General features: G+C 39.6%; 1 protein-coding gene across 2 annotated transcripts in view; it reads left to right on the forward strand.

The window, feature by feature from the left end:
* Positions 1-13,836, forward strand: part of iars1 (isoleucyl-tRNA synthetase 1) — a 54,798-nt gene that overhangs the window by 19,077 nt on the left and 21,885 nt on the right. For both annotated transcript variants that reach the window (XM_037101446.1, XM_037101445.1), the window contains 6 exons: positions 3,761-3,887; positions 6,335-6,408; positions 8,345-8,539; positions 8,804-8,890; positions 9,837-9,920; positions 12,208-12,352. In XM_037101446.1, the coding sequence (XP_036957341.1) occupies positions 3,761-3,887; positions 6,335-6,408; positions 8,345-8,539; positions 8,804-8,890; positions 9,837-9,920; positions 12,208-12,352 (712 nt within the window). The remainder of the gene's footprint in view (positions 1-3,760; positions 3,888-6,334; positions 6,409-8,344; positions 8,540-8,803; positions 8,891-9,836; positions 9,921-12,207; positions 12,353-13,836) is intronic.

Below are 13,836 nucleotides of genomic sequence, written 5' to 3' on the forward strand. Positions count from 1 at the left end.
AATGAGTAGCTGCGAGGAAGGTGAAGACGCACAGTCACACATGTGCAGAGCGACCGGCACAAACACACACACACACACACACACACCCTCACACTACTTTAAAGGCTGCATTCCTTATCTGACATGCACTAGTGTTGCATGTAACACAGTATAACGTGTGTTAAAGTCATTTACAGTATTTTGGGGTGTGTTTTACACTATTTTAAGTAGCTAATTATTATCTTTATCATTGATTTTTTTTTATATTTATGAAATAATCACTTAGTCTATGAAATAACAGAAATACACAAATATATTAATTTTGCTATTACATAGATTTTAGAAAAACATCAGATATTCACATTTGAGAAGTTTGAGCAACTAAAATTGAAAAAAATGAAAAATCGATTATCGTTACTTAATTGTTTCAGCTCTGGAGTTGAATGAAAATAGATGTAAGACATTTCAAGACAATAAAATAATTATGTTGACTGCATGCATTCAAAGAATTACAGTTCATTATCATTCTAATGATACTCTTAGCTGTTATACTTGCATGTCTGCTCACACGTTTCCTGCCTGTGTCTGTGGGGCTGCACACACTGAGGGTAATGCTCTTCTACAGCCTTCTAATTAAGCTTATTCTTCAGCCTTAATTATTTGATTTTGTTAAAAGAGTTTTTTTTTTTTCACTTTTTGATTAGACTCCACTTTGATACTTGAGTTTAGTCTCTGGAAGATTGTCTGTCTGCCAGTGAGGGCTGCCAGCTCATCAGCATCTTAAAGAAAAAAGTGAACTCCTTGCAGAGTTCAGTACCTCTATATGAAGTCCGTGTTCACTGATGAGAGACTTAGAAGAATCCTTCAGAAGGGAAAGTGCAGGTTACCATATTCTCAGAGTAATTTGTTCATTTCATCTCGACTGACACAGTGCAGTGTGTAGACTTGGGCTAAGTGTCTATTGAGAAATTTCTGACTGATTTCTCCAGATGTCTGTCTGTCTGTCTGTATGAATAAATTAAGGACAAAATTAATGAGTGATAAAGGACTGTTGGTCTCGTTCGAGGCTCAAGGTGCAGGAAGATCGGCCACTGATGCCTGATCTTAGAATGTAGCCTCTTGGCCATGAGAGAGAAGGAAATGTCTCCTCGATTCCCTTTTCTTCATCTTTTTCTTTTTCTCCGTCTCTTTGTTTCAAGCTTGGCTGTTTCGTAAGCCACTCAATGCTCAGTAATCTTTGAAACAATGAGTCCTTGAGTTCAGAAAAGTGGTCAACAAATGTAAGCTTCTAATTATTGCTAGCTGCTGAAATCACAAATGTTACCATCAGATATTATTAGCTGTCTGAAGCAGTTTCCACAAGATTCTTAAATATGCATTTAAACATCATGGCAACATACATTGTTAGTTAGTTACAGAACAGATTCCCCCGAAATTTGTGGAGTATAAGACATATATTTTTATATTTAGGTGGCTGATATCTATGAGTGAGTACAATTTGATTCAGATTCTAATAAAAATATTGATGTACCAGATTGTGCTGTAATTCAGATATACTGGATTAGGCTTGATTGAATTAAACAGAACTGTTTGGCCTTGGGCCAGGGAATGTGTTTTCATGTCACTATTTCCTTACTTAATTTTCAACTATCTGTGATGCATTTCTTTTATCCTCTGGCTTTCTTTGATTTTGAGTATGATTTATAAAATGTAAGATATGACATTTAAGTCTAACATAACCTTGTTTGCCCAACACACTTGAACAACTAAGACAGAAATGAGATACTCTAGTAGAAATATGGTAATCACTTAAATGATGGACTAAATACTGAGCCTGGCTGATAAGGACAGAACTGCGAATTTTAGCCGCCACTCTGATACAGTAGTAACCAGAAGCGTCCACACTGCATGAATGTATTAATAAATCCAAAGCTCAACAGACCTGCTATACGTAGTTATAGTGCTAAGCCAGGATTGGACGATCCTGGCTTAGCACTGTCGCTGCGTCTCTTTTTCTTCCCCAGTTTTCTAATTTTCTCACCTCCTTTACCTTCCTTCCAGTCATGCACATGCTCAGTTGGTCTCCACCCGACCACAACCTCTGTCCCTCTGTCTCTCTCTCGTATTCGTCCCCAGTGTCTCTGACTTATAATAGAAGCCTGCACATATTAAATGGCTCTTCTGTGCGTCTCGAGCACAAGACAGCACACTTTAAATTCCACATTTAGCATGAAGCAAGAGAGGGAGGGAGGGTGACGGGTGGAGATATGTTGGAGGGGGGGGTTGGTGAGCAGCAGGACGAAAAAAAAAAATCATTAAATTGATATATTAGGGGCCTAAATAGAAATGCCTCCTACAAATGGGAATTGATGAACTCGTTGCTTAGCGCGTGGATCCTGACGACGATTTATACCCCCGCTGCACTGTTCTCCTGAGCAGTACGGCCCGGCACAGCGAGAGAAGGGACGGGAAAAATGAGAGAAAGAGGGAGAAGACTGTGAGATAGTGGATTAAAGCTAGAAATCGGTCGAGGCAAAATAGGGTAAGGGGAGAGCGGAAAAGGGGTACAAAGGAGGAAGATGCCTTGAAGGGAGTGTTAACCTTTGCAGTGGAGCTTCATGAAGAGAGTGCAGTGCAGTTTATTTTTAGGGCTAAAATGAGCAAGAAGAGGAAAAGAAGGCAGCTTAATAAAGGCGTAATATCAGACATTAAGAATATTGCTTGCTCTTGTTGCGAGAAAATGTACTAAAAGGGTATCCGCAGGTCCTGGTTAGCTTTTAAAAAAGCACTGAATTCACTTTTCTGAAAGGCTATAGACAGTATTGAAAAAACCTTTATTCCACAAAAGCCCTTAAAATGTTGCTCTTGCTCCCCATCATCAGTAATGTTGGTTACATAATGTTTTCTTATCTTATGCAGGCTTTAAGAAATTGTTACTCGCCTCATTAACTAAACATGGTATTATCTTGACAGTGTCTCAACATGCAGGAGGCCTTTTTTGGCTTTTTATATTTCAACAGAAAGCAAACACTGTTACTACTGTTACCAACTCATAATGGGCAAGCAAAAATTTCAATTAATAAATCATTCTTAAATGCATTTTTTAATTGGTTAATCCATCCATCCATTCACCCATTTTAGGTCATGTATCAGTGTCCTAGTTGCATTAATTTGATTGGTTACATATTGAGTCATAACTGTTACATGCTGCTGGAAGTATTGTAGAAAAGTTGTACGGTATGGCAGCAACAAAAAAAATGTTTTTTTTTTTAATAATTGACTAATTGGTTTGACTTTAAAATGTCGATAAGTATTTTCCACAGACCACATGAAGCTGTCCTTAAATGTCTTGTTTGTCCACAGCCCAAAGATAATCAGTTTCCTGTCATAGAGGAATAATTAAACATGAATATAATCACATTTAAGAAGCAGGAATCAGATAATTTGTACTTTTTACATTTTTTAAAAAATAGCTCAAAACAGTGACTCAATTGAAAATGTAATTGTCAAAAACTAGTTTATTAATCCTTGCAGCTCTAATATAATTTTTTTATTTTTTTATTGTATTTTCATACTTTGAATGTTATGACCATCAGACATTAAATTGTGTCTCGTTGGATTGAAAAGATCTCAAAATAACCTTGAATTTAATGTGGTAAACTGGCAAAAACCTTAATGGTTTCGAGGGAATTGCTGGTTGTAAATAGTTGCAGCCTACATAGAGACTTGATTGTCCTTATGGTGGACCAGAACACACATCTTAATGTTTCTGTCTCCGCAGGGTTCCAGAGTTCGTGCGTGAGAAGCGTTTCGGGAACTGGCTGAGAGACGCAAGAGACTGGGCAATTTCCAGGAACCGTTACTGGGGCACGCCGATCCCTCTCTGGGTCAGCGATGACTTCGAAGAGGTCAGGAAACAAACGAAAATGCACAAACAACGCACTCGCAATGGTTTAATAGAGTACTTAATGCATCTAATGTGTCTTTGTACTCTGCAGGGATCACACAGTTTGTCTGTGTCATGACTAAATATCAAGACAGTTACTCTTCTCACAGAGAGCTATAGAAGCACTGACAAATCAATCTGGGCTAAGCGTGAGAGGGCATAATTGAAAAGTTGAACTCTCCATAACTCTCGCTTTTATTTACCATAGAAATGAGTATGAGGGGGAACAAGTCTTCTGCCTCTCTACAAAGGCAGATTGGTCTGCTTCGAGGCTTCAGAAATCCAGCTCTTCACATAAATTGGCAGGGTAGAAATGTTTCTCACTGACCTCTTTTTGACACTCGTATGATTTAACATATCTGGCCCCTTCTTTAGTGTGTGAGTAGAGGCCTGTGTAGGAGAGACTTCCTGGCATGGGCAGAGTGATGTGACCATGGTGTCGAACTGGAGAATGTAGCGTGACTCCATGCAGTCAGAGTCAGCTCCCCTCAGGCACCATTACCGAGTGCCTCCGTAAACCCAACACATGAATGATTCATTAATGTAAACAGCAAATAAACACAAACCAAAATGTGTTTGGACTCTCTTCATGCCGGTTAAGGCAACTTCAAAGGTCCTCAAGACACACAGTGATTGAGGGTGAAAAGGAAGAAAGACAGGGAGAATAAGAGGAGGTGGAGGAGGGGGTCAGAATAAATTAGCCTGGTGAAGGAAATGAGGAAGAGAAAGACTCGAAAAGGGGGAAAAATGAGAGATGAAAAAGAGGAGGAGGAGCATAAATGAAAGAGCAAAGAGAAGCTGACAGCGGAGAAGCCAGCCAAACTGTAAATGTTTGTCTAGTTGCGGATGTTCATTGCCAAAACCCGGCTGACTACGTGAGCTAGACTGAACTGAATAGAGGTGTCAGAATTGGGTTGTTTGAGCGTTTGAAAAATGAAGTGTTGGTCCCCTGGCTGAAAGAGGGACAGCCAGCGACCTGCTTGCTGGAAATAGCATTGTGATCGTTTCCAGAGCACTCGTGCTCCCTGGTGCCTCCCTCAAACACCCCTCAGCGGCATATCACACACCCAAAAAACTGAAGCTGTGTGTCTGTCTGTGTGAGTGTGTTTCACAATATCCATCTCTGGGTGTCTTTTTCTTTTTATTCAGTCTTCTCTCTTTGTCCCTTCTCTGTGTTTCTATCATTCCATCATCTTTTTTTAAATATCTGATGGTGGTGTATCACGCTGTATCTGGGCCATGTTACCTGGTGCTGTGGTAAAACTAGAGCAGAGCCTACAGGTTAACTCTCTGCGGAGACCAGATAACACACTTTACCATACTTTCTAAGGTAAAGTTACACAGGAAGTGTGTTGAAGTAGGCCTACTTTTAAGTTGTGTTCTGTTCTGATGATGTAATACTAAAACGGGGAGAAAAATTCATCAGAATTAGAAGTTTAGTGCTGATAGTCCTTTGCAGATGCAATTCTTGTATCAGGGTGAACAAATAATTGAGTCAGTACAACTGCCTTTAATTCTTGTGGGTTTAAAGGAATAGTTTGACATTTTTGACAATACTCTGTCATAAAGCTGCTTTAAGTGATATGTTTTTATTACAATGAACATGAAATAGTTCTATGTTCCAACAGTATTCGCAGTACACAGTATTTGGTCGGTAAATCTTGTCTGTCCTCTGACTGCTCATGCAGTAAAAGTGAAAATATTTTTGTGTTATTGGTAACCCTTCCCACTTTGTCTGAGTCCTGTCTGCTCGTAAACACATGGCGCGCAGGATCCTCCTGCTTGCTCATATGTTTGGTGATTACTGCCCCACAGTGATGTGATGATGTAGAGAGGAGAGAGGGGATTGCTAACTACAAAACAGACCGAAAGGTAGCTCAAATAATGTTTACAACAACTTTAACAAGTGTTAGAGAGAACAGTACGTCTTGTGTGTCCAATATGTATGAAGCTACTACCAGCTGCCAGTTAGCTTAGTGTACCATAGGAAACACCAAGCATGGCTATGTAATGAAATACACTAACCAAAACCTCTCAAGCTCACTAAGTAACACGTGTTATGTCATTTGTCATTTGTCATATGTCCTTACCATATGTCCTACCAAAACCAAAATGTAAAAACATGTTAACTGCAGATTGAATGAAAAAGCACACAGTGAATGTTTGCAACTTCAAAAAAGCAAAATGCATTCTATGTATAATTATGCAAAACAGAAAAAGCTCAAATCCTCATGCTTAAGAGGCTGAAACTAGCTGATGTTGGATAGTTTTGCTTGATGTTTTTTAGATCAGCTCAGTGATCAATCATTTCAGCAGTATTCTAGAAACTTGTTACTGTTAAAGCTGTTTTGTGATATTGCTCCCTCAAGCTGTGCTGTCCGTTTGTGTGTGTGTGTGTCTGTCGATCAGGTGGTGTGTGTCGGGTCCATGGCCGAACTGGAGGAGCTGACCGGAGTCAAAGTAACTGATCTACATCGGGAGAGGTGAGTCACTGATCAAACACGGCGATCATCAGCTACCTGAACATGTACACAGGGTTATGTTTCTGTTGTGATAGTGTGATTCCCTCACATTCACACAGGTTGTGTGTGTGTGTGTGTGTGTGTGTCTACATGTACATGAGTTTTGATGTTGGTGTATGAATGTGTCCTGCCTCTTTTTCATGTGACCTGTCTGCTTGTACCAGAAGGCTGTTGTGGAACACAGATCACTTTACTCTTCCGCTCTTCATCCGCTAATTACCTTTAATCACTTCCATGGGGTTGGCCATCTTTAATTAATGGGTGAGGGAGAGGTCGCCTTCGTCCTGCTCCTGTGTTTCAGTTGTACAGAACAGGTTCCTGTGCAGGTCTGAAAGAGTGGAAAAGTAATGATTTGATGAAAACGATTCAAGCAATCTTCGAGATTAAAAAGAAAACTAATTAAAGAGTAACTCATTATCTACACGGCAGTCATCTAAAAGCAGCTTTGGAAGGGGTTCTGATATGCAATCAGTGTGCAGTTTGTAAGATGTGGCCAGAATTTAAATTTAGATTTAAGACATAAACATTAATAAAAAGGAAATGAAGAACTAACATGATCACCAAAGTGTGAAGCAAAAATACTGTTGATATTATGTCAAAGACTTCTTTGTATTGTATTGCAGAGATGTCTCCTGAAGATAGCATGTTAGCATGAAGTTGGCAAAATGTCAAGAAATTAAATATTCTCGCTTCTGTTTTCCTTACTTAATAGATAAATTGAACTGTACACCTGCGGCCATGTTCACTCTAGGGCTGTCAAATCCAGTCCACCTGACTCCACGGCTAGCCAAAGGTAGCTGGCTACAGCCAAGGGTAGTTAGCGAAGAGCGGCAGTTGTTGGTCACACCGTTGATATGCTATCCCCTATGTTTGTCGAGCTACCATGAAAAGTCTGCTTCTCTGTTCCCTCTGAGGTCAGCAGCGTCCAGATAGCTTGCTAGTGGTCAATGACAATCATTTAACCCATTTGATGTATTTGACTTACTGGGAAAAATGTGCACAGGAAGAATATTACTCCAAAGTCATATGGATATCTAACAGCTAGAGGCACAGACTGTTATCATTTTGCATAATAAGGTGTGAAGTGTTCAGCTCCTAGAGATAATGGCTCATCTGTATTGTAGGGCAGTGAACATTTGAGCAAAATCATATGCATAAAACACCATAGAAGTATATTAAACTACTCAGAATATACTCAGAAGTGCACTTATTTTGGAAAATTCCTGCTTCACACTCTCCCTTTCCTCAATAGGCCCAGGAGCAGAGCTCTCAGGAGCAGCACAGTACAGCAGCAGAGCAGCTTTAGTAGCCAACAACAGATACTAAAGGTGTAATCTGCAGTTTAAAGGCCTGAGTGCTAATAATCGGGAATTTGAATTAAATTAGCTAAATCAAATGGATATATAATGTTGATGTGATTTTTTTCAAATTTACTAACATAACGAACAAAACTTTCCGTATGAATTTAATGAGAATTTAATGAGCACCTCAAAGAGGCTGAGACTTTGTGACTACTTTACCCCCCGGTATCATCTGTTTTCCTCAGCTTAAGCCTTAAAGAGACAATGATTTTGTTCATGGTCTGTATCTGAGCGAGTATGCATGTGGAGTAAATTAATCCATATCCTTGAAGCATAAAGCAATAACTGACCTTGTTGTAGTGGGTGTCAGCACAACATGAGCACCGCTGTTCTTTTCTTAAACCTCGCTCCCAGCAATGAAACATGATGAAATTGTTGTTCTGGACCGCAGCCAAGCAGCCCTATAGACTCATGAATCCACAAAGTCTACAAATGTTTAAAAACAATAATAAAGCCTAAAAACCAAACTGGTCAAACTGTCATGGCTGTTGTTTGTCCTCACAACTGTAACCGTTTTCCACACTTTCTCTACCCAGCATTGACCATCTGACAATCCCGTCACGGTGCGGTAAGGGCGTGCTCCGGAGGGTCACAGAGGTGTTTGACTGCTGGTTCGAGAGCGGCAGCATGCCTTACGCCCAGTCTCACTACCCCTTCGAAAACAGAAAGGAGTTTGAAGACACTTTCCCCGCCGACTTCATCGCTGAAGGCATTGACCAGACGAGGGGATGGTAAGCTGGGGATGACTGTATAAAGGGAAAGGGGTTGACAGATGAGGAATACAGACAGGGAGAGAGCGGAGCATGAATGGCTGGATCAGTCAGATGAGCGTGTTCAAAAAAAGACTTAATAATCCAAGGATAGGTATTAAACAATGGCAAATGGCTGATTAAAAATGGATAGATTGAATTAGTAAATTTGATTTTCTCAATCCTCCTGCAGAGAAGGAATTAATCCAATGTTTGTATGTACTGTCTTTCTGTATCCCGCTGTAGGTTCTACACCCTGCTGGTGCTCTCCACTGCGCTATTTGGCAAACCGCCCTTCAAGAATGTCATTGTTAACGGATTGGTACTCGCCAGGTGAGACCACTGATTTATGAACAAATTGCTCTTCTTCTTAATCTTTAATTTGCAAATAAATACATTGTCATTAAAGATTAAAGCTGCTGTTGTTTTAGATTTTTCTCATTGTCAACAAAAGATCAAAACCAACAATGTGTCTCTAGTGCAGATTCCCTGCACTCACTTCAGCTCATTTTCTCTTACAGTTAGTTAGACTGCATTGTCCCTGGGAGATAATCTTTTCACAGGATGTTACATCAACATCACAGACAACAACAACGGGCAAAACAAAGTCTTCAAGTTCCTTCAGTGGGTTACCCTGTTAAGGGCTGCTAGGACGGTACAAATATTCTTAGGCAAGTTAAGAGGAGACAGAGAAATCTTCACAAACGGCGGTCAGACATGTAGTTTTATTTTTAAAAAAAGCTAAATAATTTAAAAAAAACTGAGCGCAATAAGTTCTTCAGGATTGTTTTTAGCCATCTCACCGATGTATTTCTTATATTTTTGAGCAACAGTGGAGGTCTGTGGATCCATTTTTGGTTTCTATCTTAAACGGGATTAGTTGAAAGGCAGCCTTATTCTTTCAGTCAGTTTCAAACATTTTTCTGGCAGACATTATCTCTTTGGTCGGCCTCTCGTAATCCACTGTTTACCCTCCTCTTCACTTCCATTTTTATGTTCCATTACATCTCATTTATTTACCTGCCCATTCATCTCCTAGTTTTTCTGTCTTTTCTCATGATCTGTGTGTCTATGTGTGCTGTAACATTTAGCCCTTAGAGCTGCTCTACAATAGGGCTACTTGTCCTCAGCCCCGGGGTCTAATAGCAGCACTGTGCTCACAGGCCTGCTGACCTGGAAGAACTAACTTGAATATCAAGTGCATGGTTTCTAACATGCACTTTTGTGCATGCGTGCATGTGTATATGCATTAATGCCTTTGCCCGTCTCATTCCTGCAGCGATGGACAGAAGATGAGCAAGCGCAAGAAGAACTATCCAGATCCAGGGCTGATAGTGCAGAGCTATGGAGCTGATGCCCTCAGGTCAGAACTGTGCTTGAATGAGTGTGATTGTGTGTTTCTGCAGCATGAATGCCTGTGTGCCGGTGGCAGGATACTGTGTGTTAACCTGCCTTATGTTATTAGCAGGCATGGTTTTAAAAGGTTTGAATCACTATCCACGCTTAACTGGGCAACTTCAGAGTCCTGCATACAGTATAAACACACTCACGCATACTGTACATCACATGCATACGCCATTGTTTCCCATCATACATTCGCTCCTTCGCCCTGAGCAATGAGAATGCCATAGCCATATGGCCTAATGAATAAAGCACTATGCAGTTGAGCCATATGCTCATATATATATATATATATATATATATATATATATATATATATATATATATATATATATATATATATATATATATATATATATATATATATCAATCAAGGCTTTGATTTCCAACAGAATACATCTCTTTTATGCCTTAAAACTTTACTTAGATGACATACATGTGACTATCATGACTTTCCTTTCATGTTGCTCTGGATAGAAACTGAACCAGCGATATAATGAAGTATAGACTGTGAGGAAGGGCTGTACCAAACGTCCTTTTTTTTCTCCCTTTTTTTAATTGAGGATTTTTTGATCAAAGCTTTGAATGTCTGACGGCATGTTTTATGATGTAATCACCCTAAAAAAAAATCCTTGAACAAAATCCTCAATTTGAATAATTCAGATTAAATGAGTGAGTCTTCTTGAAATGAAATCTACTGTTTTTAATGAACTCACATGAACCAAACCAGATTTCTATTCAACATCTTTCTGCAGTCATTATCTGTATGAGAGAGATGATGTCCCAAAGGAATGCAGGCACATAATATGATCTTTTTGTATTGCTTTAGTATTTTGTTTTCGATCTGAAATAGATATTTCTTTATTTTGTTGTAGTTAATTTAATAAATTGTGCTGCTCGATTGCTGCGAGATGGCCATGTTGATACAGGTGCGTGCCCCCCACTGTGTGCAGTAAGCAGGAGAGCAAACAGTTTTCTGACTGCAGCGAAAATGTTGTTTTTTTAAAGACTCATGAATATTGATTAAAGCATACACATGCATTCAAGTGTTGGTCAGAATTCAGTTGTCAGTATAATGAATGAAGCTTTGAACTATTTGAAACAGCTCTACTGTGAAGTCTTTTTTTAGCAAAACTGGGTGAAATGATAGTTGTCTGTCTTTATGCCGGCTCATTTTAAGATGCCAGAAGAAAGTATTTGACCAGCTGATGCGTCTGTCAATTCTACATTTTAAATTTACAGTTGCTGCTATTAAAAACGCTCATGTCCTGTTGCAAGAAGTTGCATCATGTTAGCTTGCTTCCAGAGTCATCATCAAGACCTTTTCTCAAAAGTCCACACAGTGTGCTTATGCCTGCCACACACTATTATATTTCTGTGGATTATTCAGATATTTCTGTCGTTGTCCTGTCGACAGTGTATTTATTTGGCCCTAATGAAGAGAGGAGATTAGTTTGCACAGAGATGCAGTTGGTAAAATTAGGTTTTGGCCCAGAAATGTGTGTAGAACACATTCAAGGTAGACATTTAGATTATTTGGTCAAGCTAATCCAGTGCAGATATGTCTGACAGCTGAATAGCTTTGCATGAAGAGAATGCAGCCTGCCTCACAGCCCTGCTTTAATGGTTTCCAGTAAGTGTCCTGTAGATACTGAAATATGACCCAGATATTTACAGTGTCTTGCATAATGGCTTGGGGCATCTATATCACATATTATAGAAATCATAAAAATGATTTGCTTCATTGCAAAAGGAGACAGGGACTAAAACAGAGGCTGAATATAGTGCTACATCAATGGACAGTATGAGAAAGTGTTTTTTCAAGCACTAAAGCATTTAAACCTATTCCAAGAGGAACCTAAAATAAAATTATGAACCTGAAAATGACCATAATGTGTGTTCTTTAAGTTTAAACCATCTGTCTCGGTGTAAACTTTGTTTTCCCACAACACTTTTGTCACAGTGCCTTGTACCATATATATAGTGTATTTAGAATAACTTTGGTAAACAACTAACTGGGACAACACTGCCTGTTTTTCTTTTTTGAGTTCAAAGTTTGTCCTCAGTTAGAGCACAGATACTTCCCTCGCATTGGTCCACTTACACATACAGCAAACAACCTCATCCGATCATACAGAACACATCCTATGCATACACTTGAGTTGTTACCTGTGTACCTGTGTATGCTCTCACTCACTCATAATTAATCCTTCCACACTCACCAACTCCTTCACTGTCTCTTTTTGTAGGTTGTACCTCATCAACTCTCCCGTAGTGAGAGCAGAGAACCTGCGTTTCAAAGAGGAGGGGGTGCGAGATGTGCTGAAGGATGTCTTCCTGCCGTGGTATAATGCCTACCGCTTCCTGGTGCAGAACGTACAAAGGTTACAGAAGGTACATGTGTAATGCACAGAATAAAAGGTCATTACCTCCACAACTCCTCCAATGTTCCATTTGCTATTCCTTGTCTAAAACAGCGCTGCTTGATAGTACAGCAGTTATGATTATTAACCAATCATTATTAGGCAGCAATTGGTACAAAAAGAAAATTGCTTGTTGCTAGTGCCATGAAATAATGTAGTTGTAGATGTAATAATGCCTTTCCCTTAAACCCCTGTCATTGTTTAACTGATGGCTGGATGTTTTGGTCCAGATTGTGTCTGCACATTAAAACCATCCTGTGAACAGAATGTTACTTTAGCAGCAAAGAGCTCTTGCAGGGAGGTAAACCTGCAGATTAGATTTGCAAATGTAAACATGTCAGTGTTGCTACCAATGGACAAAGAAGGCAACATCTGCTGCAGCTACGTCTACCACCTGCAGGCAATCAGTGTTACAGGGGCAGTTAAAATTCAACTTGTGGCCCGTGCCAAATGTTGGCACTGCCATGTGGCACAGAGGTTTAAGGCAGCGACCCTGAACCGCAACATGTCCAGTCAAACTCCAGTTTGAGACCTTTGTTGCCTGTTGTTCCCATATGCCTCAGTGCTCATTCTCTGCCATCTTTTTGCTGTCAAGTCTGCGCCAAAAGGCAGAAGGATGCCTCCGATAATAATTTAGATACAATAAAACACAAGACATTAGTTCATGAAACATTATGAATAATCAGGCTATTAATTTTCCATCATCAAACTATTTCAGGCAGTTGCATATGAGATGAGAAAGCCTAAGTGATAATCATCTGGAAAAGCACCTACTCTGTATGATAATATGATATGTTGGGTAATGTTACTTAAAAAATAACTCATTACGTTACAAGATTACTGCCATTAAAGAGTAACGTGTTACGTAACTGTGTTATCTACTGAGTAAAGCGATGCGCTGGAGTTCTTTAGAGTTACCAAAAATTAAAGTAAAACCCCTTTGCAACTCATTGCACATGTAGCCAACTGTACACGTACCTTTTGAATGTATTGACTGTTAGTCGTAGCTTTCTTTCCAGCCCACAATCAGTAAATCCGCTTATGATACGAACGACAGATGCAATATAACATTTACAGTTATTCATTTGCTGACAATCTGGCAGCGAACTGGGCAGAGGCATACGGTATTAGGCACAGCTGTTTCAATGAAAACAATACAACACGGGCTCTTATGGCCTAGTATAGTAACTAATGAACCTGTCAACCATGAGCGCTTCCATAGAAACGTGAAAGCACAAATAAAATGATTTTTTAAACACATTCTTACATAGAAACTCACATCTCATCGTGATTTTTTTCTTGTCCTTTCCCCCCCCAGAATTTAAAAATAATGGGACTATTTCCACCAATTGAATTGGCTAGCTACGCATGCACACTAGCACGACTGTAGGTTTACCTTCCGCTGGCTTGTAGCCTCCTGCTGAGCAGTAAATAACATATTACAGGGGTTGCAAT

Source organism: Acanthopagrus latus, chromosome 6 (assembly GCF_904848185.1).
Source record: "Acanthopagrus latus isolate v.2019 chromosome 6, fAcaLat1.1, whole genome shotgun sequence".
NCBI lineage: Eukaryota > Metazoa > Chordata > Actinopteri > Spariformes > Sparidae > Acanthopagrus > Acanthopagrus latus.